General features: G+C 35.6%; 2 protein-coding genes across 4 annotated transcripts in view; both read right to left on the reverse strand.

Annotated features, from left to right (window-relative positions):
• Nucleotides 1-3,200, reverse strand: part of LOC118977274 (uncharacterized) — a 106,095-nt gene extending 102,895 nt beyond the window's left edge. The window contains exon 1 of the mRNA XM_037032167.1: nucleotides 3,043-3,200. The gene's annotated coding sequence lies outside the window, so the exon portion shown is untranslated. The remainder of the gene's footprint in view (nucleotides 1-3,042) is intronic.
• A 4,412-nt stretch (nucleotides 3,201-7,612) lies between these two features.
• Nucleotides 7,613-21,408, reverse strand: NUDT12 (nudix hydrolase 12). 3 transcript variants are annotated; one of them, XM_037032255.1, is made up of 7 exons: nucleotides 21,363-21,406; nucleotides 18,310-18,521; nucleotides 17,173-17,759; nucleotides 14,923-15,090; nucleotides 13,774-13,887; nucleotides 10,915-11,114; nucleotides 7,613-9,950 (listed from the first exon to the last, which is right to left on the reverse strand). In XM_037032255.1, exons 2-7 carry the CDS (start codon nucleotides 18,513-18,515, stop codon nucleotides 9,840-9,842), a joined length of 1,386 nt encoding a protein of 461 aa, XP_036888150.1. In that variant the 5' UTR covers nucleotides 18,516-18,521; nucleotides 21,363-21,406; the 3' UTR covers nucleotides 7,613-9,839. The 3 variants fall into 3 exon arrangements, with proteins under 3 accessions (XP_036888150.1, XP_036888151.1, XP_036888152.1); XM_037032256.1 differs by lacking the exon at nucleotides 13,774-13,887 and having other exon boundaries at nucleotides 21,363-21,408; XM_037032257.1 differs by lacking the exon at nucleotides 21,363-21,406 and having other exon boundaries at nucleotides 18,279-18,484.
• Nucleotides 21,409-23,630: the final 2,222 nt, after the last annotated feature.

The raw sequence follows: 23,630 nt of genomic DNA on the forward strand, positions 1-23,630 counted from the left end.
AAAAATTTTACTAAAATGGTGTATTTCATTAAGATAAAGAGACAAAGTAGAGCACATATGTGTATTTGAATATGTCATTAGTTACCTTGTAAAAGCTATTTTTAAAAAGGTACAAAAGGCTAATTGAAAAGATCTCAGGAACTTCTTTTTTCTGCCCAAGACTTTCACTACCTATTAATCAAATGAAGAATGCCTTTGAGTTTTCTAAAGAGAAATGCCCTCTCCCGTTTTGCTTATTAAAGTACAGACATACTACTCCAGTAACTGTATCACAGAAGAGCCATACTTCTCTGCAAACCTAATTGCTGAATTGCCAGCGCTTGATGGGTTTAAATGATATCCTCTTAATTTTGAAACACTTAACCTTAATCCTCAGTCTGAAGTAGAATATGAACATACTGTCTTGATTTTCATACAGAAACCTCTGTGTGTAATTCCTGCAAAATATGAAATCCCTCTGATTTGTTCAGTGAGGCAGTTTTACTCCCTAGGGGCAGATCTCAGCAGTTGTGCTGACGTTGGAGTTTTTGTTTGTGCAAAACAAAACATCTTCATTCCTTTCCAGTCTAGGACAAAAACAAACAAACCAACAAAAACCCGAACCTGATATACAATGACACTGCCAAATTCTAATGAGAGCATGAAAAAATCTCAAGTCAGTGTTTAAAACACACTCAAAATCCCTCTTCTTACCTCCTAAGCAAAAAACTGGTTTACTCATAATACCCTAAAAAATAGCTGTAGGTTAATTCTACTTCTTCAAGTCATTCAGAGGAATGCAATCAACATGTTCTTTCAAATGTTTCAGTGGAAATATTACCAGCATCTTCTATTTAGTAAGAGACAACATTTTTGTTTTTAGCATTTTTTACTGTATTTTGGGCAATGTTAAACCTCATTACTTGTTTATAATTCATAATTTAAGAGAACTTGAATTACCTTGAAATTACTGTTACCTCTGAAAAAATAATTTGATAAGGACATTAATATAAACAAGATGTAAGGACTTCAAAGCCCTTATTAAAAGATTTAGAGGAGATATCTTCAGTAACTTAGAAATCACAATTTTTAAATATTTTCTATAATTACTTAACTTAGTCACTAAATACATTTTTGTAGCTTAATCCAAACTAATGTATGTTTTTGAAAGCAGTAAAATGGCATTTAGTTTAAATTGTTCTATGCTTGCTATTTCCTGCTGATCTTCCTTTTACATAGCTTGAACTACTTACTGACTGTGCTGTATTTTTGCCCATTATCATAAAAAAGTGTGTAAATTGCAGTCTGGCCAATGATAATTATGCTTAGAATTAATCTGCCAGGTTAATTTAATCACTTTATGATTGGATTTCTTTTTGGCAGATAATTAGTGCTAACATTCCATCCCATTTCTCAAATTCACTGAGGTCTGGGCAGTCCCATGAGATAAGAGCAGCCTATCAGTGCATTTTGTGCAGTTGGGGCATACCTTCACAAATCGGATCTTAGTCAGAGTTTCTGTCCCTTTTCAAAAATAATCTGGAACCAGTTTCTGAAAGGGGCTTCGTAGCTGATGAGAGTCAAGAATTTGACCCATCACATTTAAATTTGTTATGTAATTTTATTTTATTTTTAAATTTTTATTTATATATTTTTTATTGCTGTTCAAGTACAGTTGTCTCCATTTCCCCACCCCCACTCCTCCCCACCCCAGCCATCCCCACTTCTTATCCTTTGGTTTTACCCACCTTTGGTTTTGTCCATGTGTCCTTTACCTGGTATGTCCTTTTAAAGACCTATTTGAAAATCTGGTTATTAGATGATTTTCCCCCTGAAGAGAAGACACCAAGACCATTTTATGAGCATGCTGATTGTAATGTCATCACATGGTTACTATAGACTTGTTTGAGAAGTTAAACGGCTTCATATAAAATATTTTTTAGAAAGTGAATTGTTAGCAACTGAGGCACTATCTAAAAAAAAAAAAGTAGAAAATAGAAATTAGTTTTCAGTTTTCTTTCCCAGTAAAGAATTTGAGGATACTTATTCAACATTAAGGTAATCTGACAATGGAATTAAAAAAATGAATGTTTAAATTCTGGAAGAAGAAATGGGAGATTAAAAACCATCTAATATTTAAATTCTGAGTGAGAATAAGGAAGGTGGGAAGAACTGTTGAAATTCCTAATTGTGAGAGGAATCTGATTATAAATGTATATGCCATCAAAACCGAAGAACAGCTGACAGTAAAATCACAAACGCATCATTCTGTAAAGTTTGAATCAAGATTATTTACACAACAAATGTTAGCCAGAATATTTGCCTATTAAATTGCCTTAAATCTCAGTAGTTTCTATTATTGTTATAGAAAAGAGTGATCCATACTGTGTTCTTTCTTGAGATCAGATCACAATGTCTAGGGTGGTTAATATATTTCAGAAATTAAATAAAAGCATTTATGTAAGTAAAATTATGGTAAAATTAATGAAGAGAAATCATACTAACTAAATCAGATGAGAAAATCATTTGGTGATTTATTAAAATAAAATTTACACTTGGTAGTAAACTTAATGCTGCCATGGAAACAAAGCAGAATATGGGAATTCAAAACAAAGATTACTGCTTTGAAATGAAACTGACCCTGCCTGAATTCAGAATGAATTTCAATTACGCTTGGAAGCCTAGCTTGTCAATTGCATTTTCCTTGCTTTCCAAATGCACTATTTCACATAACCAAATTAGGATACGGCTGGTGGCTATTCAAGTGTGCATATAATGTCTTTCTTAGCCCAAATAAAAGAGGCCTAAACACACTGACTATTGAGAATTTTTTTGGATGTAACCATGCTCTCTGACAACAGAGAAAGTTACAAACAGCCATTGGATTTTCTGTGACTGTAAAAAAATACATTGTTAAATTATCCTCATATATAACATTCAAATAATTTTCCCTTTGCTATTATGCTTTGCTAAGCCACTAATTTAGGACAACAAAGATTAAAGTATTTCATTCAAAACAGCATACAAAAATAAAAAATTTAAAAGAAAATGTAATCCGCTCACCTGGGTAAAGCCTTTATAGATTCCTCAGCTCTGAAAGAGACATGAATTAAATACAAGTATATATTTTGAAAGGCAAGAAAATGAAATAAAGATTTGAGGACCTCGTCTTGTTCTACTTTGGATTTGTCTGGGTTGTCTAAATCCAAAATCTGATTACCATATTTAATCTTATGCAGTGTTAGAAATGATCCACCACCCTTTAATCAGTCTATTATTATCTGTCTTAACCTGAAGGCTATTTATTTTCAAATATACTTTTAGTGCACAGTGATGCTCTTGTGGATTGGGAGCTTGGATAGGGGCACTTATGATACACAACTATGATGTTCACATGGTGCAGATCCAGGGAAAGAAACCCAAACAAGAATGAAAACTTAAATGATGTAGTCTGACTCTTTATCAGCTATTTATCATTGAGTGGTAGATTCAGGGGCAGGGGCAGTACAGTGTACAGTGTAATGGAGGTTCTAGACTTTCACTAGAGAGATTTAAATTTGAGTCCTGTTTCCATACCCTATGTTGATCTTAGAGAATTCATTTGACTTCTTGGACTCAGTGGGCTTCTTTATAAAATGGGGATAAATAAAGCTCCTAACTATAATTTTTGAAATACTTGGAGAAATGTAAATAAAAAATGTTTAGAATCTTTAAATAAATGAATGAAACATTTCTATTTAAACCAGTAGTATATGATATTCATCATTGTTATTCATATAATTCTTAATAAAAGTTTATTAATGCATAATAAAAATTTAGGTTTGTCTGTGGCTTTTTGCCACACAAGTATAAGAGGTTGGAAGAAAGAGAAGTGATGAGAGTTTAACTGCTGAGGTAAATTGCTATGCTAAGGAAACTGGACTTTCTCCTTTGTCCACAGAAAGGTCCTTCTGAAGAGTATTAAGTGAGAGAGCCCTGGCTGGTTGGCTCAGTTGGTTGGAGAGTCATAGTGTGCACCAAAAGGTTGCGGGGGTCTGATTCCTGTTGGAGTGTGTACTGGAGGCAACTGATCGATGATGTTTCTCTCTTTCTCCCTTCCTTTCTCTCTAAAATCAATAAACATATCCTCAGGTGAGGATAAAAAAATATTAAGAGAAATACTAGATAAGATTGCTTCTAAGTGAGATCTGCTTGGCTGCAGTGTGGAGAATGGATTGGGAGTAAAACTTTCAAGTAGGGAGACCCATTCAGGAAGTTGAGCTGAGCTTGAGACTAGGTGAGTAGCCCGAAGTAGGATGGTGGCCATGGAGAGATGGAGTTGGGCGGGGGGGCACGGTGACAGAGAGACAGAGACTGACATTTAAGAAGTATGAGGAAGTAAAGAAATACAAGGGGGAGGATTTAGAGATTGGCTGTGGGGTACCATAAGGTGAGAGAGAAGGTAGATGTATTAAAGATAACAATACCACAAGTTCCATGACTTTCAACCTAAGTCTTAGGCACTTGCAAGACTCCTGAAATAGGGATAGAGAAATAGGAACACCCTTGAAAGACAAGGTCATTTAACTGTACATTGTAGTATATAGGACACTCTGAGATGTCCAAGCAAGTATGTCTAACGAGAGTTGGAGATAGAAATTTGGTAACCAAGTAAGTAGTTAAAGGTTATGAGAAAAAAAACAAAACTTGTAATGGTAAGAGATCTAACCTAAAAATGACCAAAATTTAAGGAACTGGAAGAGGAAAGAGACTGGAAGTGCTTTCGTCAGTGCAGCATTATTAAAGGACTTCTGTATGATAGCTCTGGTAAGTGGACAGATGAAAGAATTTGGAATGAAATACTTGGGTTCAAGCTTTGGCTCTTCTATTTATTTAACAACGTGCCTTAAAAAGTAAACTCCTCTTAGTCAATTGTAAAATGGGGATAATGATATTAACATGCATTTCATAGGGTTAAGGGTAAAAAATAATTGCCAACATTCTATATAGTGTTCTGTGTAGATGGTATTAGTATTGAGAATAAGCTAACTAAAGAGTTCTATTTTCTTAGGAGCTTGCTGGAAATAGAGATCTATTAGTTCTTAGATATATTGGAAAGAAAAGCAAAAAACAACTTTTACAAAGCTCACAAATCTGAGTTTGAAGTAAATTTACAATTTATTAGAACCGATGGCGTATTTTCTCCTTTCATCCTGAACAGTGTCTCCCAGAATAAACAAAGTTCCTACCAGCTTCCCACTCACGGCTGCAATCCCACCGAAGCCCTCACTGACACGCAGAACTGACCATCAGGGCCGTCCCAGCCCCTGAGGTTTGGTTTTGCAACCGTTGTTCCAGCATCTCATTTGGACTTCCAAACCTCACAGACCCTTTGGCACTAGAGTATTCAAACTTGTTTCACAATACAAGTCAATCCAGCAACAAAAGCAAAATAACTCTTAGCAGCAAAGCTGTTGGATCAATGGCATTTTAAATTGTTTTTACCCCTAGTGATAGAGATGACAACAGCTTTCTGCTATCTGAAAGCAGTAATAAATATTTGTAAGATATTTTACTGAGATGTTCAAAACATCACACTGCTCCAATAGACTACAATTTCAGGCTGGAGTAAAATGGGCTGAATATAAGATAAACAAAAATAAACTTCAGACTAGATCAATTTTTTACTCCTTCTGTTCTAAAATAGATGTAAGCACCACTGTCAATTTCTACTCCTGGGTGGAACTCCCATGTTACTGCAAATGAAACTACCTCCCAAGTTAAGTGACTAGAATTATGTTCTTAATCCATCAAGGCTGAGACAAGAAGATGGCCTGGTACAGCTCCTGTGAGCCCAGGACTGGAAAGCTAGGGCAGTTTTTCCTTCTCTATGCTGTACTTTGTCTGTTACCAGCCTTCTGGTTAGAAAGAAAAAGGTTTCCATTAGCAGAAAGGTTTCTTTTTCAACTTAATAAATCCATTTCAAAATTTCACAGCCACCCCCACTATTCTCTAGAACGTTGTAATAACGGGAATTGTGAAAAGAAGAAATATCCATTGGCCAATGTTATGGCGTTGTCTGCTTAGCAGTGAAAGAAATGTAGTATATTTCAAGGAATAAAGAAAATTTAAAAGTGCTACTTCCACCAAAGAGTACAATTATAGGTGCACACCTTCTAGTGAAAATAGAATGGGGAACTTGCCTATGAGCCCAATTAACGCATCCAAATGTTCATTGTATAGTTGAAAAATTATTTCTCAAACAATAAAAAAGTTCAGGCTTCTGATCATCCATTTTTCCCCATGCAATTTTTACTACGTGAATAACTTTCTTTTGATTATTTCTACTTTTGGAAAATAAATTATTTGGAAATCTACTGTATATGATAGTAAACCATACTTCCTCTTTCAAAAGCTATTCTGAATTCTGACTGTCCCAGGACGAAAAAGGACAAGATGCAGTACAGAAAAATCATTTTCAGCATTGAATTTATTTTCGCGAACAACTCCTTTCCAGTTCTCTCCTGACCAATGAAACTCTTTTTGAAGATGCAGGCTCCTGGCAACATTATTATCCATTTCTTCAATACAGGAGTTCTCACAACATGCCGTTGTCTGTCTCTCATCCACCACTGTGCTGTCAATCTCCTAAGCATCTGGCCCCTTCGGGAGCACTCCCCACCATCTCCTCTGAAGTCGAACTCTCCCATTCCCTTTTCTAAGTGCCTCTGTCTCCCATTGCCTCAAGACCTAGATCTTTTACACTTGTGACAAATACTCTTAATTTTACACTTTGAATTACGTTGTTCTAGATCTTTTTCTACTATAGAAAACTGGCCCTTTTAAGAGTAGCACACACGTAAATTTTACTCGGCACCCACTATTCTCACCTCACACACATATGTAATATATATTCATATATAATATATATTATTTATAATATGTTATATATAGTTTTTAGAACCTAATAACTGGTTCTCATCCCTAACACAATTTGCTTTATGGAAACTTTATCCTCAGTAATTAATGAATTTGTTTTATAGAACATTTTCACATAATGCTGTGGTACAAGCACATTAGCAACACAGTTCTATCTACTGTTGTCATGTGAGATTTAGTTGAGTTTATTTACTTTATTAATAAACTTACACTGTCTCCTTTCATCTCATGGTCTCACTTTGGTTGTTCCATTTTTTCTCTTTATCCACACTCCTTAACTAAACTTTAAAAGAGTTACTCAGTTATTTTTCTAACTACATAAAATATGTAGGCTTCTAATTCTTCTAGTCCTTCCATGTAGAGTAAAAAATAAATTCAAAATGCAAAAACTGGCAATATTATACAAATAATAAAAATAGACAATAGATGTACAAATATGAAATTACTGACATATATGTATATGTAGTTTGGGGTGTATGTGTGTGTAGACATGCATATATATGTATATGACCCAAAACTATAAAATTAAAAAGATTTAAACAAAAATTTAAATCTTCTAATATGACAACTTTTAAAAGGGCACTTGTATATTTTGTTTACACATCATTAATTCTAAATAGGAGATGATGACTGAAATTTAGCTTTTTCCATTTTTTTCAGAAGATATTCATCAAAACATTAAAAAGCACACACAACACACAAAACAGAGAATAGATAAAATTTTTAATGTATGGTTACCTTTATTTCCATTAGAATACATTGATGGCACTTAAACCTTTACCATTTCTTGGCTATTTCTTCTACTTACATATAGCTATTCACCTCTCAGAGGTTAACAATTTAAGAGAGATTATTAAAATAATAATTTACTTAGATACTGATTTTCCCTTAGTACAGGGTTAAATATCAAAAAATTAAATTTACAATTGAGTGTTCATACTTTGCATTTTACTTTGCTATCCTAAAACTTTTGGTGTAACCTTAGGATCTATAAATATTAAAATACATTTGAAGTAAACTGAACTTTAAGTCTTTATACTTCAGAATAATCAAGGCACAGCATTTTCTATATGCCTGTAGTTCAAATTTTATTATGAATCCAAATGTCCTGTATAAGTCTTAATTTTGTTTAAAGACCTGGTATCAATAAGCTTTCATCAATTACTAAGAAAACCCTTGATTGTTAATAAAACAAAGTTTTACCTAATAAAATGATCTTATTTAAGTTAAATAAAGTTTAGTATCTAAAATTTTAATTAACAGTATTTGGTAAACTGAATTTATTCTTATCATCTATTATTTTGATTTATCTTATATACACTTTTAGTAGTAGTTTCTACTTTTGATCAGAGGAAGAATGCTTCTTTGAGTTATACAGTATACAGCTGTAATTAACTTACTTAACTGTAAATATAATAAATTGTATTAAAATTATAAATTGTAATTGGGTAACTTTCATTGATTAATTTACTCTAACAAATTAATTAAATTCACCTTTCAGTATTTCCTTTACCTTATCTATAAAAGAAGGGCAATGAACTCTAGACATTATTATCCTTTAAGTCTCTTCCAGTTCCCTTTTAAAACAATTTCAAAACAGCCTTGTAATATATGACAGCTCTGGGTTGCAAAATTGTGAAGTACAATTTACTTTCTCTAGAATCTTACTGATTCATTTCTAACATACTTCCTTTATAAAGCCTTCTTAGAATGTGTTGATTTAAGGCCAAAAGCAAAATGTTACATATGAACTTAACAGACGTTATTAGTAATGATTATATAGCTTTTTGCTAATGCAGATATATTCCTTATCACAAAATACCATAAAGCCAGTGATTTTTAAAAATATGTAAATCTTTCTGTGATTTACATAACATCTGACCTTTGAGAATTCCTTTCAAATACATTTCATTTCAGTGAAAAAGCAGAGAATCCTGATTTGTCTTAAGACTTTGAGTAGCTCTAACAGAAAAATAGAGTAATTAAGTTTAGGTTTAAGGAGGAGGCCCCAGACACAATGTATGCTCTTACTTATTCTGTGGATTTGTCAAAACAGAAAATTCTTAACCCATGAAAACAGACTAGAAGCAACACTGTAACTGCAGCGCTGTTAGAACGATGAAACTAGGAGAAAAAGTGAATTACAGTGGGAAGATGAACAAAAATCGGCTACTGACAACTGAAAGATACTTTATGGTAATGAAAGACTAAAAATTCAAGCTCAAAATTCATTAAAATTATTTTGTCTGATTTCTCAAAAAAGATGTGACATCAAGTCAGTGTTTTTGTTAACGATGTTCATATGCAGGGTCTGGTACAAATAATGCCCACTTATTACAAACTCTTATTAAAAAATCATAGGTATGTAATTCTGTAATATAACATCACACTCAAGTACATCCTATGACAGTTTAGGTGACATGTTCAAACTGCTGTCCATCTCCTGTGAGACATTCATGTACCCCAGCAACCACGCTCAAGCAGGCATTACTTCTGCCGGACCCTGTATATGAGATTTAATATCTTTGAGAATTACTTGTAAGTGTGCATTATTAATTTCAGCAATGGATCTTTAATGACTAGTCTAATGCTTACAAGAGGTGCTAGGATTTCAGTGTACTTACATTTTTGGAACATATTTCTTTACAACATGATTTCTCTTATTAGAAATATGGTTTTGTGAAATAGAATTGTGGAGCACAACCAAAAATGTTCTAGATAGAAGGATGGTCCAGATTTTAATTTAAAATCTGAGGCAATGTGGTAACTCACAAAAATAAGAATTCTGTAGTTAAGATAAAATGTACACTTTGAAAATATTTTAAAAATCCAATATGATATTTTGTCTTGTGACATTCTAAAGAGCAATGAACATTTCTAACCTCACTTGAGAAGTAAGTGGTATAAGAAATTAATTAGTACTGAAAGTCGAGTTATTTGATTTAGAGATTGGGGTTCATTCCAATCCAGTGTTTGATTAATTGATGTGCAATAGCTCGGCTTGGTGGCACAAAGAATGCCTGCTGCTTCCCTTTGGTCAGAACATCCACAACCTGAAATACACCATAATAAAATGTATTAGGATTTCAACATTGTTACAGTTAAATACAACTTCCATGGTTATATGATTCAACTGAAATGTGATGACTTTTATAGTGAATAACAACAGGAGAAAGAAATAACATTCCTATTCAACATGAAATATTTAGTGCAGCATCTTTAGTTGCTTCAAGGAGTTAGTGATTCAATTTTTAAAATACTTGAGTAACGTATATTCCTTTACGAAAATAAGGTCACGAAAAAGTAAAGCATATGCTTCACACTTATTTTCAAAGTGATGTCAACTTTTGGGACAGGTTTCACTTTATAAAATTTTGAAAAAAAATCTTATTTCTACTTTTAAAGGTTGAGCAAAAATAAAATACATTTTATTTAGACAAAGTTGGAAAAGACTGCAGGTCGTCAGTACTGTACAATATCCATTTGTTTTCTACAAATACTTTGGGTCATGCAAAATACATACATGTAATTTATCTTTCCTTATAAAACTTAATGATGTTGTAAAAAGTTCTTAAAAGTGTATTTTTGTTACACAGTTTTGTCATTCTTGTCCTTCAGTATATTTTAAACTGAACTTTTCACAAATTTTAAGCATGTTTACTGATATTTTTAAAGAGATAACCCTTTTAAAGCTATAAATTAAATATAAAGTGTTTAAATATAACACTCATGTTTCTCATCTCTGAAATAATGGTTACCTATTTTAAGTCCACTGAAAGGCATCATTAATTTGAAGGAATGGCGTTTGAAATTGGAAAATGGCACAAAATCATCACTACTTGAAAAATCTCATAGAATGAATTAACATAGGACCCATCAATTACACTGTAATCCACTCATGATGAGAGAGCAACAGTCATTCAATCAACCCGCTGAAAGCAGGTATCCTTGCTGCATGCCTACACCGATACAGTCAGAGAACAATCAATAGTAGAGGGAAATTAAATTGAACTTTACCTGTTCTCTAGTGAACCAGCGGGCATCCTCTATTTCATTCTTGTCAACTTTAATTTCTGTAGACACTGCCACAGCTAAGCAACCAATCATTAAGGAGGAGGGCATTGGCCATGGCTGACAAGCGACATACCGAACATGGCCAACTCTGACTCCACTTTCCTCTTCTACTTCTCTCCGAACGGCATCTTCTATTGTCTCCCCTAATGAAACAGGGCAAAAGAACAAGCAGCTGATGAACATGCCCTGGACGTACTGTGCTCTGAACAGTTCAAACATTTGGAAATCATTTTGGACAGAACCTAATTCAAAGAATCAGAAACAGGCTGAAATTGGATTGGAATTCAAGAAAACTTTATTTGGTAAAGTATATGACTGCATACAGAATCGAAATACCAACATTCTTTTTATTTCTTAAAGGTCCAAATCTTTATTTACATTTAAAAAACAACATCTACAACTATCTAGCACCTACTATTGGTTAAACCCTATGTAAACACTTTAAAACAGTATTTCATTTATATATCATTACTGAATGGTTATGTTACCATTACATGATTATTATAAGTGGCTAGTCTTTTCCTCACTAAAATCTTCAAACTCTTTTTTTTCTTATGTTGCCAGTTATTGCAGGTAACTCTTCAAATTAGTTAGAAGCACATAACACTAAAAGTTTAAAAGCAACATTACATAAAATTCAGCATTTTTCTTTCTAAATGATTACTTTCCTCTAGATTAGTGATTTTGAAGCAGTGTGCCACAGAAATTTAAAAAACATACTTAATACCTATTTAGTAAGGGGCACTGATCCCTCTCTTCCCTTAGACTGTCAAATAGAAAAATGATAACAGCCAATACAACAATAGCTGTCCAGTGTGAATGACCTGTCTCAAATCATAAATATGTATGTCATGTAACAGATTTGCATCTTATTGGTCATGTCACAGAATAAGGATGTGTCTGATTGGTTAATTCTTGGTAACAAAAATTCTTATATACAAGTATAGGCACCTGATTTTTTGAAAATTCACTTTGGAGCAAAAAGAGTAAGTAATTATTATTATTTTTGTAAATCAATCAAAATTACACCTCTTTCATTTGTCAGATTAGTAAAAAATATATTTTTAGTGTCCTGCAGAATTTTAATAATTAGATCATGTGTGCCATGAGATGAAATAGGTTGAAAATCACTGCTCTGGATGACTGTTGACTCAGCTACAACAAAATAAAATGATGCCAATAAATGTACATTTTGATTTGCTGGAATTGAGAATTAGAATAAAGAGAATATATTCTAAGTTAAATTTATCTGGAAGTTTAGAAATATTTTGCTAGTTAAATATAGCTTTCTTTCTCAAATAGAGTAATACATTTTCTATATTAAAATTAACAACTTCTGTTCATAAAAAACATAGTGAAAAGATAATTCATAGACTAGCATGTTTGCAAGACCATAATAAAATAAAGAGTAACATATAATACATATTAAAAAACTTCTAAAATCAATTAAAAAAAAGGCAAACAACCAAAACAAAAATAGACAAAGAACATAAGCATGTAAAACCAAGGGATAGAGAAAACTGGATGTTTAATACACATTTGAAAAAGATACTTCATTAGCAGGAAATAAAAATGAAAACTATAATGACACACTATTTCATATCCATCAGAGTGGCAAATTAAAAAGTCTGAAAATTCTAAGTTGGTGAAGATGTGGAATAACAGAAAATTTCATGTACTGCTAAAAGAAATGTAAACTGGCAGGGACACTTGAGAGAGCAACTTGGCAATATCTAGAAAAGGTTAAGATGCCCATATTCTAAGATCTAGCCATTCTACTCTCAGGTATGTATTCTAGATGACTCCTGCAAACATGTATAAGGAGTAGTATAAAAATATTGATGGTAGTGTTACTTGTAATAGCAAGAGCTTTGAAGTAAGCTTAATGACCAACAGTAGAATGGGTAGAAGAATTTCAGAATATTCATAAATGGAATGCTAGACAGTGGAAAAGCACAATGAAACAAACAAACCTAGAGCTACTGGAGATGGACTCAGAGACGAACTATCCAGGTTCGAATCCCTGCCCTATCACTTACTAGCCACTTGATTTGGGACAAGTTATTCCACCCCAGTGCCTTATTGCCCCATCTATAAAATTGCTGAGGATCGTATGATCTAATATATGGAAAGCATTCAGAACACAGTGTGGCTCTACATGTGTTTATTACTATTATTATCTAGCAATGCAGATTACTATTAGAGGTTGAGATTAAAAGGTATTAATTAGATATATTCATTCATTTATTCCACAAATATTTACTGAACTTCCAGTATTTAAGAGGCACTGCCCTAAGGGTTTGGGATACATTGATGATAAAATAGAGCCCTTTCCCTTATGGATCTTACTTTCTAGTGTGAACAGATAACTAGAGAGAATGATAAACAGATAGACACGTGCACACATACCAGGCTAGGTGGTGATGAATACTGCAGCAAAAAAAGTGGCAGGATAACAGGGACTGTGCACGCAGAATATGGGGCTAACTCATGTATGTGGGGCTATCAGGAAAGGCCTCTTTGAAAAGGTGACAGCTGAGTGTAGCACAGAAGGAAGTGAGGTACAAGTCATGTGGATACCTTAGATAACAGCAATATATGAAAGAGCAAATATCGGAATTTTAAAACATACAAAATTATTCCACTAGTAAAAACAACAATTATCATTTAAAGTACACAGAAAATATTTTAGTAATACCTGTTTTATAACATGATAATTTACCAAAGATTATTTCTCAAAGTTGTCTAAAACTTTTATTGGGAAAGTATAAGTTAAATAAAAATTATTTTTAAAAGGCTTACCAGGTTCAATAAATCCAGCAAGGCAAGTAAACATGCCTGGGGGAAATCTTTTCTGCCTGCCTAAAAGACATTTGGTCCCATCTGGATGAATAACTTGCATGATTACTACTGGATCTATTAAAAAAAAATCAGATGTATGAATGACAGGAAAAAGTAATTGAGACTAATTGTGTATGTAGGGTCCCTGTCTAGTAGGATAATTATAAGGTGTATCTACAGTAAGAACAACACTGTTGTCTAGTTACAAAAGATTTTTCTTTTCTGCCTAATGACAATATTTCAAAAAAGTTGTATAGAATACTGTCAGTGAAGTGAAAGATTGCTTTTGTCCTTCTTCTCATCTTAGCAACAACATTTATTGTGCACTTATGGTGCCAGACATACTCTTACGTTCTTTAATAAGAAAAAAAGTTTTGAGCAGATAGAGAGTACATTGATGGCATGGGGAAAATTCAAATTTTACCCTGGTAAACTTCCCTCTCTCTTCCATTTCAATCCTTAAACAAAATGTTTTTAAAAGCTAAGATGGCTCTATGATCAAGTTTAAGCCATTAAAAAATACAAATACATGTAAATTAAATAACAGTTCACATCTCCGAAAGTCACTAATCTAGTGAGTTATCCCACCCGTATCATGACTGAGATCCAGGAATCAAATATAAGAGGCTCTCCAGCAGTAAAAACAGATGTCACCAAACCACTCACTTTACTTATTCCCAGGCGACCTCTGCAGGTGTGGCTTCGTCTATTTTTTCCCCCACACAGTTTTAAAGGGCTGGGTTATCAGATTTCTAAATGCCCAGCAGACTCAAAACATGCATTAGAAGAAGGAGAGGAGGTACAGGCAGATACCAGCAGTTATGAGAAGCTAGCTCCAGACTGTACTGCTTTGGTGATACTGGAGGTACTGAATGTTGGAGCTCTCTCTCTTTTTTTTTATTGTCTCTGGCTAATTATGTACAATGCCCTTTACTTAAAAGTCACGAAAGTATGCAATAACTTAATATTTTTATAATCTTAATGGTGAAACTAAACATGATTTTAATAAAAATGTTAATCTGTCTGCAAATGAAAATCTTGTCTTCCCAGAATGCCTTATTGCCTAAGATTCCAGATGGCTGAGATTTCACTGTAAAATAAAGGGCTTACCAACTCTTGGATATGATGTATTGTGAACACCATGAAGGCTAGGGCAGTCTTCTTTTAAGCATACTCTTTTATAGCCACCTTCTTCAATTTTAGTTGTGCTTCCACACGTTGGGCAGAACTTATATCGACTGTGCCAGGCAAGAACAGATCTTGCTTGAGCTACGACCCCTTCAAGAGAAACACAAAAAGTTTCAACTTTGTTACAAATTATAAACAAATTAATATATAAGTAAAATGTTCTTAAATCATAATGAAGATATATATATTGTAACAATATAAATGTTCTTAAGTAACAATAAAGACATATACTCTTGAATAGCTCTGTGATCAAGGGGCTAGTATTCCTATTTTTATGATATATACACAAAGTAAAAGATTTAATTCTACATATAGCAAATGCAAATTAGATTTAACTATAATCTGAACTAATAAAGTATAAATCTCATATAAGATAGGTGTACTAACATCCATCTTACACACTGTATTAGCTCAGACTTTTATTATAGGTGATTTTGAAATTTTGGGTATACAAGATTCTGGTGTATAGTGACTTTACAAATGGTGACTTTATAATGGAGGCTTTTATAAAAATACACTACAAAGGCAGTTCCTAATTTGGACTTGAACTATAAAAAACAGTATTACTAGGAAATTATTGGAACTTGTATCTACCTTTGTGACTAAGCCACTACTGGTTCATGTCACTGTGGAACATGTCCTATTTACAACTGGATACTGCAGAGCATTAAAAATATTGCATTTACACCATTCATGTCTCTGTAAGGACCTTCCTCATTACCTGAGGGAAGATGAACACTGACAAGTGGCCCCTTCCTCACCTCCCATTAACTTCTCAATCTGTCATAATCTAGCTTCTGTTCCTTCCATTCCACTAACACTCCCCTTGTCAAGTTCATTAACACCTTCATACTACCAAAGCCAAAGATTCTTATTAAAAAACAAAATAAAACAAAACAACTCTGCCTTCACCGTACTCAGTCTCAACAGCATCCAACACATTCGACCAGTACCTCCCCCAAACACTCTGCTTTCATGGTTTCCATGTCTCCTGTTTTCCTCCTATCTGGTAGCCACACTGTCAACATCACCGTTGATGGCTTCTCTACCTCTACCTGACCTCTAAACTGAGACGGATTCAGGCATGATTCTGAGAGTCTCTTTCTCACTTGCTTTCCACTCTCTAAGTAATCTTAGTAGTTTCCTGGGATTCAGATGCCATCTTTGGGTTGATGAATCCCTATGGGTATCTCTAGTTCAGACCTCCTCTCCTTCCCTCTCTCCAGATTCTAACATCCCCCCAAAATTAGGCTGCCCAAAACTAGTATCTTGATTTACTTACTTCAAGTCTGTCCTGCTTTCCTTGCTCTACTCATCACCCTACATTATTTATCAAAAATACTATTATTATTTACCAAATTACTAAAGTTCGAACCTAGCAGGCATTCTCGATCTTTTCCTTCATTATTATGTACTCTATATGCATCCCATCAAGTACTGTCAAATTTTTTCTCAAATTATACCTTGAATGGATCTCCTTTTCTCCAGCTGTACTATAATCACTTTAATGCAGGTCACAGTCCAGGTTACTCTCACTTGTAGCAGCCTACTTACTGACCAAGTCCTATCAGTTCTGCCTCCAAAGTGTCTCACCTCTTTTACCCTCCACTCCACCAATTCAAGCCATTGCAATCTCTTACCTGGGACACGGTAATTTCTAATCACCTCTCAATAAGACTTCTGACTTCCATATTTAATTACCTATAATTCATTATCTATAGAGCAGGCAAAGTGGAGACTTTCTTTTTCTTAAACATAGGTCAGGTTATAACATTTAAGTGGAATTTAGACTAAACCCCCTCATTTATTACCATGGCATAAAAAGGCCGCGCAAGAACTGGCATACCCAGCAACAGAAAACAAAACCAAATGGTCTTTGCCATCAGGCTCAGTGTACAGGTGCTCAATCATTATTCACTGAAGAATCAAATGAAACCATCACACATTAGGATTAATTGTGGAGAAATTAATCTTGGCTGATTAAGACTGCTGTAACTTCCCAGGAGAGTAGTCCCTTAGGGTGAGAACTTTACACAAGTTTCTAAGGAAGATATAATTTCACTGCTTACTGGAAAAAAGCAGGCCCCCTAGGAACTGCAGATAAATATAACTGCAATACAGTTCCCAAAACCAGATTATTACTGATGCAAGTATAGACTGTTCACTTCTTACCAGCTTCATTTTCTTTCAATTGCAGAAGAGCTGGCATTGGTGGATGAAGAAAATAACAATTTTCATGTCTTTGCTTAAATTCTTCAGCAGCAACAGGATCTATACCAAGAGCAAACCAGGCAACCAACCCATCTTCTTCTCTTGGGACTTCCCCAGAATAATTAAGTAACTCTTTTTTCATTTCAAGTTCTACTCCAAGGAAAATCAAGGTGATCTTTTCACGTTGAGCCAAATAATCCTTTATATCTGTGTAGTTCAGCTGACAAAGCCTGACTTCTGGTTGTTGGGAACTTTCTTTGTTGCCACCTAAAGTAACCAAGGGATTTAAATCTGAGAAAAGGATATAAACTGTGGCTGGATGGCTTTCTTTAGCTAGTAGCCAGTCAGAATTATTTCTTTTTTCACTTTTCCGGTCCAGTAGTGTCTTGCCAAAATAATTTTCACATTCTTCTACATCATTGGTTAGGAACCAAGGCTTCTTCTGACCTTTAGCATTAGCTAGTAAGTTAGCTATATGCTTGTATCCCCAAAACTCAGCGATATCCAGTGCAGTCTGCTTTGATCTATTGACAATGGATCTGTCACACCTACAGATAAAAGAAAAAATATAATAGGAAATAAACATTTTCTCCAGTGTTTATTATAGTAAAATATTTTTAGATACATATGTAGTCCCTCTCTTTAATGACTACATAAATTTTTTCATTTTAATATGTAATTTACAAGTGGGAAGATTAAAATAAATAATCATAAATGATATAAAGTTAGAGATATAAGATATTTTAATTTTTGGAGAATTATAAAATTAAAAAGCAGTATGTGCTATTAGCTATTTAAATTTTACAAGGAATTTGTCATAGTCACAGTGGGTAGATTTACATTTTCTTTTGGGGAAAGCATTAGATTAATTTTGCTTTGCTTCATAAATTTGTTTTGCTATTAAGTATGGAGAGTTAATTCCTCAATAAAAAGTTATAAGCTTTGATTAGAAATTATGCTACATTTTGTTAACAGAACTAATGAATCATTTATAAGTCTGAGGATATAAATGTAGCTACAAGAAAAATTTAAAAGAAGAGATGTGACTCAGAAATTAAACCACATACTCCTTCAGATGGTATAGCCCAAAATGTTTACCCTTTCTCAAGTAGCAACTGGACAACATCCAGGTGCCCGTTTCTTGCAGCATACATTAAAGCAGTCCAGCCATTTTCAGAAGTTTCATTGAGAAGAGAGGGAGAATGACTGAGAGTCACTGTTAACTTGGCAATATCTCCTTCTGCAGCTGAGCAGTGAAACTGGGAAATTATTTCTTGTTTTGGACTTCTCTTTATAGAAGACATTTCTTCCTTAAAAAAAGGAAAATAGAAAAAAATTGCAATTGCTTTTTATATCAATGATTGAACATTATCTGGGTATTGATATAATTAGAACAATAGTTATGGATTCCCAAACACTATGCTCTTCAAAAGGTGATTAGTAGTACAATGTCATCACAGCATACACGTCAAAACTGTCATCAGCTGAGAACTTTAAATCTAATTCAACATGAGGAGTATATAAAATAATGTATACAGAACTTTGGTAAAATCGGGGGCCATATGCTTGGAAGAGGGAGTCAGGTAACAGCTTTACAATGGAAAGTGGGGATTTTAAGTAGACAGAGACTTCAACGGGAAGAGGACTTAGAGCAGACAGAAGTAAAGGCAGAAGTTTTTAGCAGATGACAAGTAGTAATCTCGTAGATGCATGGGTAGCAGAAACAGGTCCCTGCCCTCAGAGGAATTATAATCCCACAGTAAATTATTCAAAAACTAAGTTTCTCATGAAAACCATTTGTTGCTTTTCCTTGCTCATTTCTGTAACCTATGTGAAATTTATTCATTATATGAGGTAAGGGTCAAGACACATTTTTATCTCATTGAGTAATTCATGTAACTTGGCATCACTCTTGAATTACCATCTTTGTCTCACTGCACTGCAATATTATCTTTGTCACAAATTATTGATCATATATTTCTGATCTACTATTGCACACTGTTGTGATGTTGATTACTTTAAGTAATGAAACAAAGAAACTTTTTAAACACTTAACTTTGCATTATTACTCCATTGTTTAAGAAAAAGTATAGAAAGTAATTATTTCATATCTCCTAACAAATGTTTTCTAAACATGGATTGAATGTGGTAGGGCACAAATCGAGCTATTTTTGGTGGAAACGGTTCATGTTTCAGTTGTCTATGGACTCCTCAAAGCACCTTTTAGTAAGGTATACATTTTTTCTATAAAATGCTGTTAGAAACAAGCAAGCAAAATACAACCAATGACACTCAAATATGGAACAGGCTGACAGGGTCCAGAGGGGAGAGGGGAGAGAATCATAGGGGAAAAGGGGATGGACTCACATGAACAAGTATAAAGGACACGTGGACAACAACTAAGGGTGGGGGTGGGGCGGAAAGGGGAGGGAGGCGGGGAGCATGGGGCGGGGGTGGGCAGGGTTGGGAATATAAGACAGAAACCTGTAGTTGAACAAGAATTAAATAAAAATTATATAAATTTAAAAAAATAAAATAAAATGCTGTTAGGAAAATATTTGGGTTCCTAACTAGAATCCTACCATTCTAAGTAACAAGATATTTAGGCTTAAAAGAAGGAAAGGTTGTAATCCATAACGTTTGAAAGCTGATGTCTCCAGGGTTCTGACCCTACAATTTGGCAGATCAGTGTTATAGCAGTAGTAGTATGAACAAAATTTAAGGGGAAAAATGGGTGAGAGATTAACTTTAGCTTGTGTCTGTTCACCTTTCCTTTATCTGTCTACTATTTATAAATGAATAGGTGAAAACTTTTATAAATAGGTGAAATATACTCACAGGAGTGTGAACATTTGGGTAAAGCCTAATAACAAAAATCTGTTTATAACTTAAATTAGCAAGAGTGACTTCTATATTAGAAAACATTTAATTTTTGATTTACTCTAGAATGTACCTGACCATTCTCTTCATACTGAGATTTTTAAATGCTTAAAAATATTGTGAATAAAAAAGATGTAACTTTTCAGAACGTTGTTTTGAAAAGTTCTGTTATATACTGACTGGTGTAGTCTCCTTTCCAAGGTGTCTTTCCCTCAACTTTTCTATAAAGTATCATCACACAGGTCATTTATTAGGTTTACTTTAAGTAATATTTCACTGCCTCATGCTCTGAAGTCATGGTCACTTCCTCAGCCTCACCACAGGCCACTCCAGGTGACTGCAAAACCTTCCCTCCAGGGAATACAGTACCACTCAGTTGCCGCAGTGCGACGCTTATGCAGGGTTTTCAGGCAAAAGTGGAAAATGTATTTCCCACCTCAGCTTTCTCAGCACAAAAACCATCTAGAAAGAGAACCATTACTCATTCTAGAGAATCACGCAAAGTCTGAAATCCAGCTCTACTGCTTGATGTTCTTTTTCATCTCTCATTGACAGGTCCTCCAGAGGGTAAGGATTTGAAGGCAGGATCAGGTGATTCGGATAACCTATTGTCCTCGCTTTCCAAGAGGAGCATGGACTATTCTGAGAGGTCATGTAAAAGAGCCTTAGGGTTCAAGGGTCTTAGATTTTATCCAAACCAACATGCACTTTTACTGATGTGTCTAACTCGGGGCCATGACTTGCCCAAGGTTACATGTACATTGCTCAATACGGACCTAGCTGACCTCTAACACGGTTCTGTCACTTAAGTCACCAACCATTACTTAACGCATTCCCCTTCCTTGGGCACCCAGGGTGGTCATTTAACCAATCAAGCACCACCCATGCAAGGTCTCTTCAAACAGTCAAATGCTGTGAGACAGTTTATTTTCTTGCCACTACTGTGAATTTCTTGTTTCAAAGTGAAACCACGCCCAAGGCAGCATTTCCTTTCCCCCACTCCGAAGGCTGGGCTGCAAGTGCCAGAACCGGCCGCCTCCGTCTCCTCCCGGGACGCCGGCCGAGGAGCCGCAGCGCCCGCGTCCCGTCTCGAGGCTGCGCCAGGGGACCCAGCAGAGCCCGGCGGGACAGCGCAGAGACGAAAGAGCCCGGAGGACTGGTCGCCGCCCCCAGAGCCGAGCGCGTTACCTCGCCGCCGCGGCGGCTAACCACGCACGACCTGACTACAGGAAATGGGGATGTGGTCGAGGGACAGAAAACCCCACACTTACTCTTCCCGGAGCCGGATTGAGCCTTTCTAACTTCCGGTAGAGGGTCGGTGTCCTCGCGCGGCTTTATGGGAGACGTAGTTTGAAGGTCAGAGGCTGGGACGACTCGAAAAGGGGCGGGGCTTTAGGGGCGTGTTGGGAGAAAAGGTCAGGAAAGTTCCCGGCCAGAGTTCCCAGCTAGTAGCCCAGGCTTCCTGGGGGTAAGTGAAGGCTGGATTATTCTTCCAGGTGAGACCAAGATGCGTGGAATGTGGTGCTGGCTTGAAAACCTCTAAGCCTATCGAATGGGTTTAAAGTTTTCCAGTATGTTGCACCCAGCCGATAAAGTCCAATGCAATGGAGTGTCTAAAGCGTTCTTTCATGTTAAATGAAACTGGAATATGACCTTAAACAAGTTTTTGGCCTTTGAACCTCAATCTCATTATTTGAAAAATGGTGCCACGTGTTGATGCCGACTTCATTGAGTAGTTCTTTAGAAAGTACTGCAAAATGCTCACAACACATTTCTGAGTTGTGAAGTTTAAATAAAATAATGCATGCAGAGCGCTTAGGACAGTGGTAAGCCTAGAGCTGGTACCCACAACACAATTACCGTTGCTATTTTTTATTATTTTAGTTCCTTCCCTTTCATGATCCTAAACCTACAGAAGTTAAGAGAGCCCAGGGTTACAAAGGTAGGTGTTGGCAGTCTTCTACCTTTTAGACTTTATTTATTAAAATTGTCTCTTGGGCAATCACTAACAAAGAGTCTCTTAAGGTTGACCATTGCTTCCTGCCTGGATTTTAGTTACTGCTATGTTAATGGCAAGCAGCACCAGATGTTAGAACTCGGTCCTTGAGTTTTACTAAAGAAAAGAATTCTCAGCGGAGAAACTCAAATATAAGTGAAAATGTATTTAGAAAGTCACAGAGGTAAAAATAAGTGAGCTGTGCAAGAAGTGAACCAGCTGGACTGTGTGGACTCAGGAAGCAAGTTACAGAGGCAAAAGAAGGGCTTTTGGAGCTTAGGAGAAAGAAAGCAAAGCTATGTTCTTTGAGGGAAGAAAGGGGGAAGGAATGCCCTGGGTGTCCTCAAGAGAGAAAGAGCGTGCCCTGGGGCCTTCCTCTTACGTGTTTTTGTCTGGCGGTCTCTGGGGAAGATTTTAATAGAATATTTCTCAGCTTTCCAGGGGTGTCCTTTTAGGGTGGTGGGTTTTACTGATTGGTCACTTCTAGCGTAGGGAGTCCTTAATCATTGTAGCTGGTCCTGCTGTCAGCCATGGCTGTTGCTGTCTGGTTCTGCTGCTTTTCTTAGCCTTGAGCTGAAACACACCTGAAGCCTAGATGTTATCTTGAGTTTGATGAAAACATCGTCCTTGTGATCAATAGACACAAGGCTTTGTTTCTAAGATTTTCGGATATGGGTCTGAACCTCACTGTCTTGAGGGAGTAGTCATGCAGGGCTTGTATGGGGGCGGGTCACGTGAGGCTGTTCTCTGGCCGTCCTTGTTTCCCCTCTAAGGGGACTTAGATGCTAGGGGAGGAAAGCTCAGGGGAGGATTCCAAAACACAGGACCAGTGATGTGAAAGGTCAGGGGTTCTAAAATGGTATGTGAGGGGAGTTCACCGTGTGGGTGAGGTTCCACCCTACAATACTTTTATTCCCGTTTTTGTTCATTTCTAGGCACCCAGGGCTTTCTGCCTCACTGAGCTTCAATAGCTGGCCTGTAGTTCCTACTCTGCTCATGTCTCTCTAACCACCTACTGAATCAATTAGCAGCTTCTCACAGTGGATTTTATGTATGTATTGACATTTTACTTTTGTAACTGCTCTTTCTAGCTTTGTCCTGTGCTTCTGTCTGTCAGTAGTCATCTTCAGTCCTTAATTATTTCAGTGATCAGGGAGTAGTGCAGAAATACTGAGTATTCGTTAATTCACTCGGAATACCCAATCCTCGTATTCCAACATATAGTAAAATAAATAGATTAGTATAACAAATGGTCACTTATGAATCATATTTGTAGCATAAATGATTATTAATATATAGTCTTCCTCCCAGCCCATTAGATTCTTTTGAAATATATCATCATATCTTTTTTTAAATATAATTTTTATTTAATTCTTGTTCAAGTACAGGTTTCTGTCTTATATTCCCAACCCTGCCCGCCCCCCGCCCCATGCTCCCCACCTCCCTCCCCTTTCCACCCCCCACCCTTAGTTATTGTCCATGTGTCCTTTATACTTATTCATGTGGGTCCATTCCCTTTTCCTCTATGATTCTCTCCCCTCTC

Source organism: Sturnira hondurensis, unplaced genomic scaffold (assembly GCF_014824575.4).
Source record: "Sturnira hondurensis isolate 20B ecotype Veracruz unplaced genomic scaffold, ASM1482457v3 Scaffold0021354, whole genome shotgun sequence".
Lineage (NCBI taxonomy): Eukaryota > Metazoa > Chordata > Mammalia > Chiroptera > Phyllostomidae > Sturnira > Sturnira hondurensis.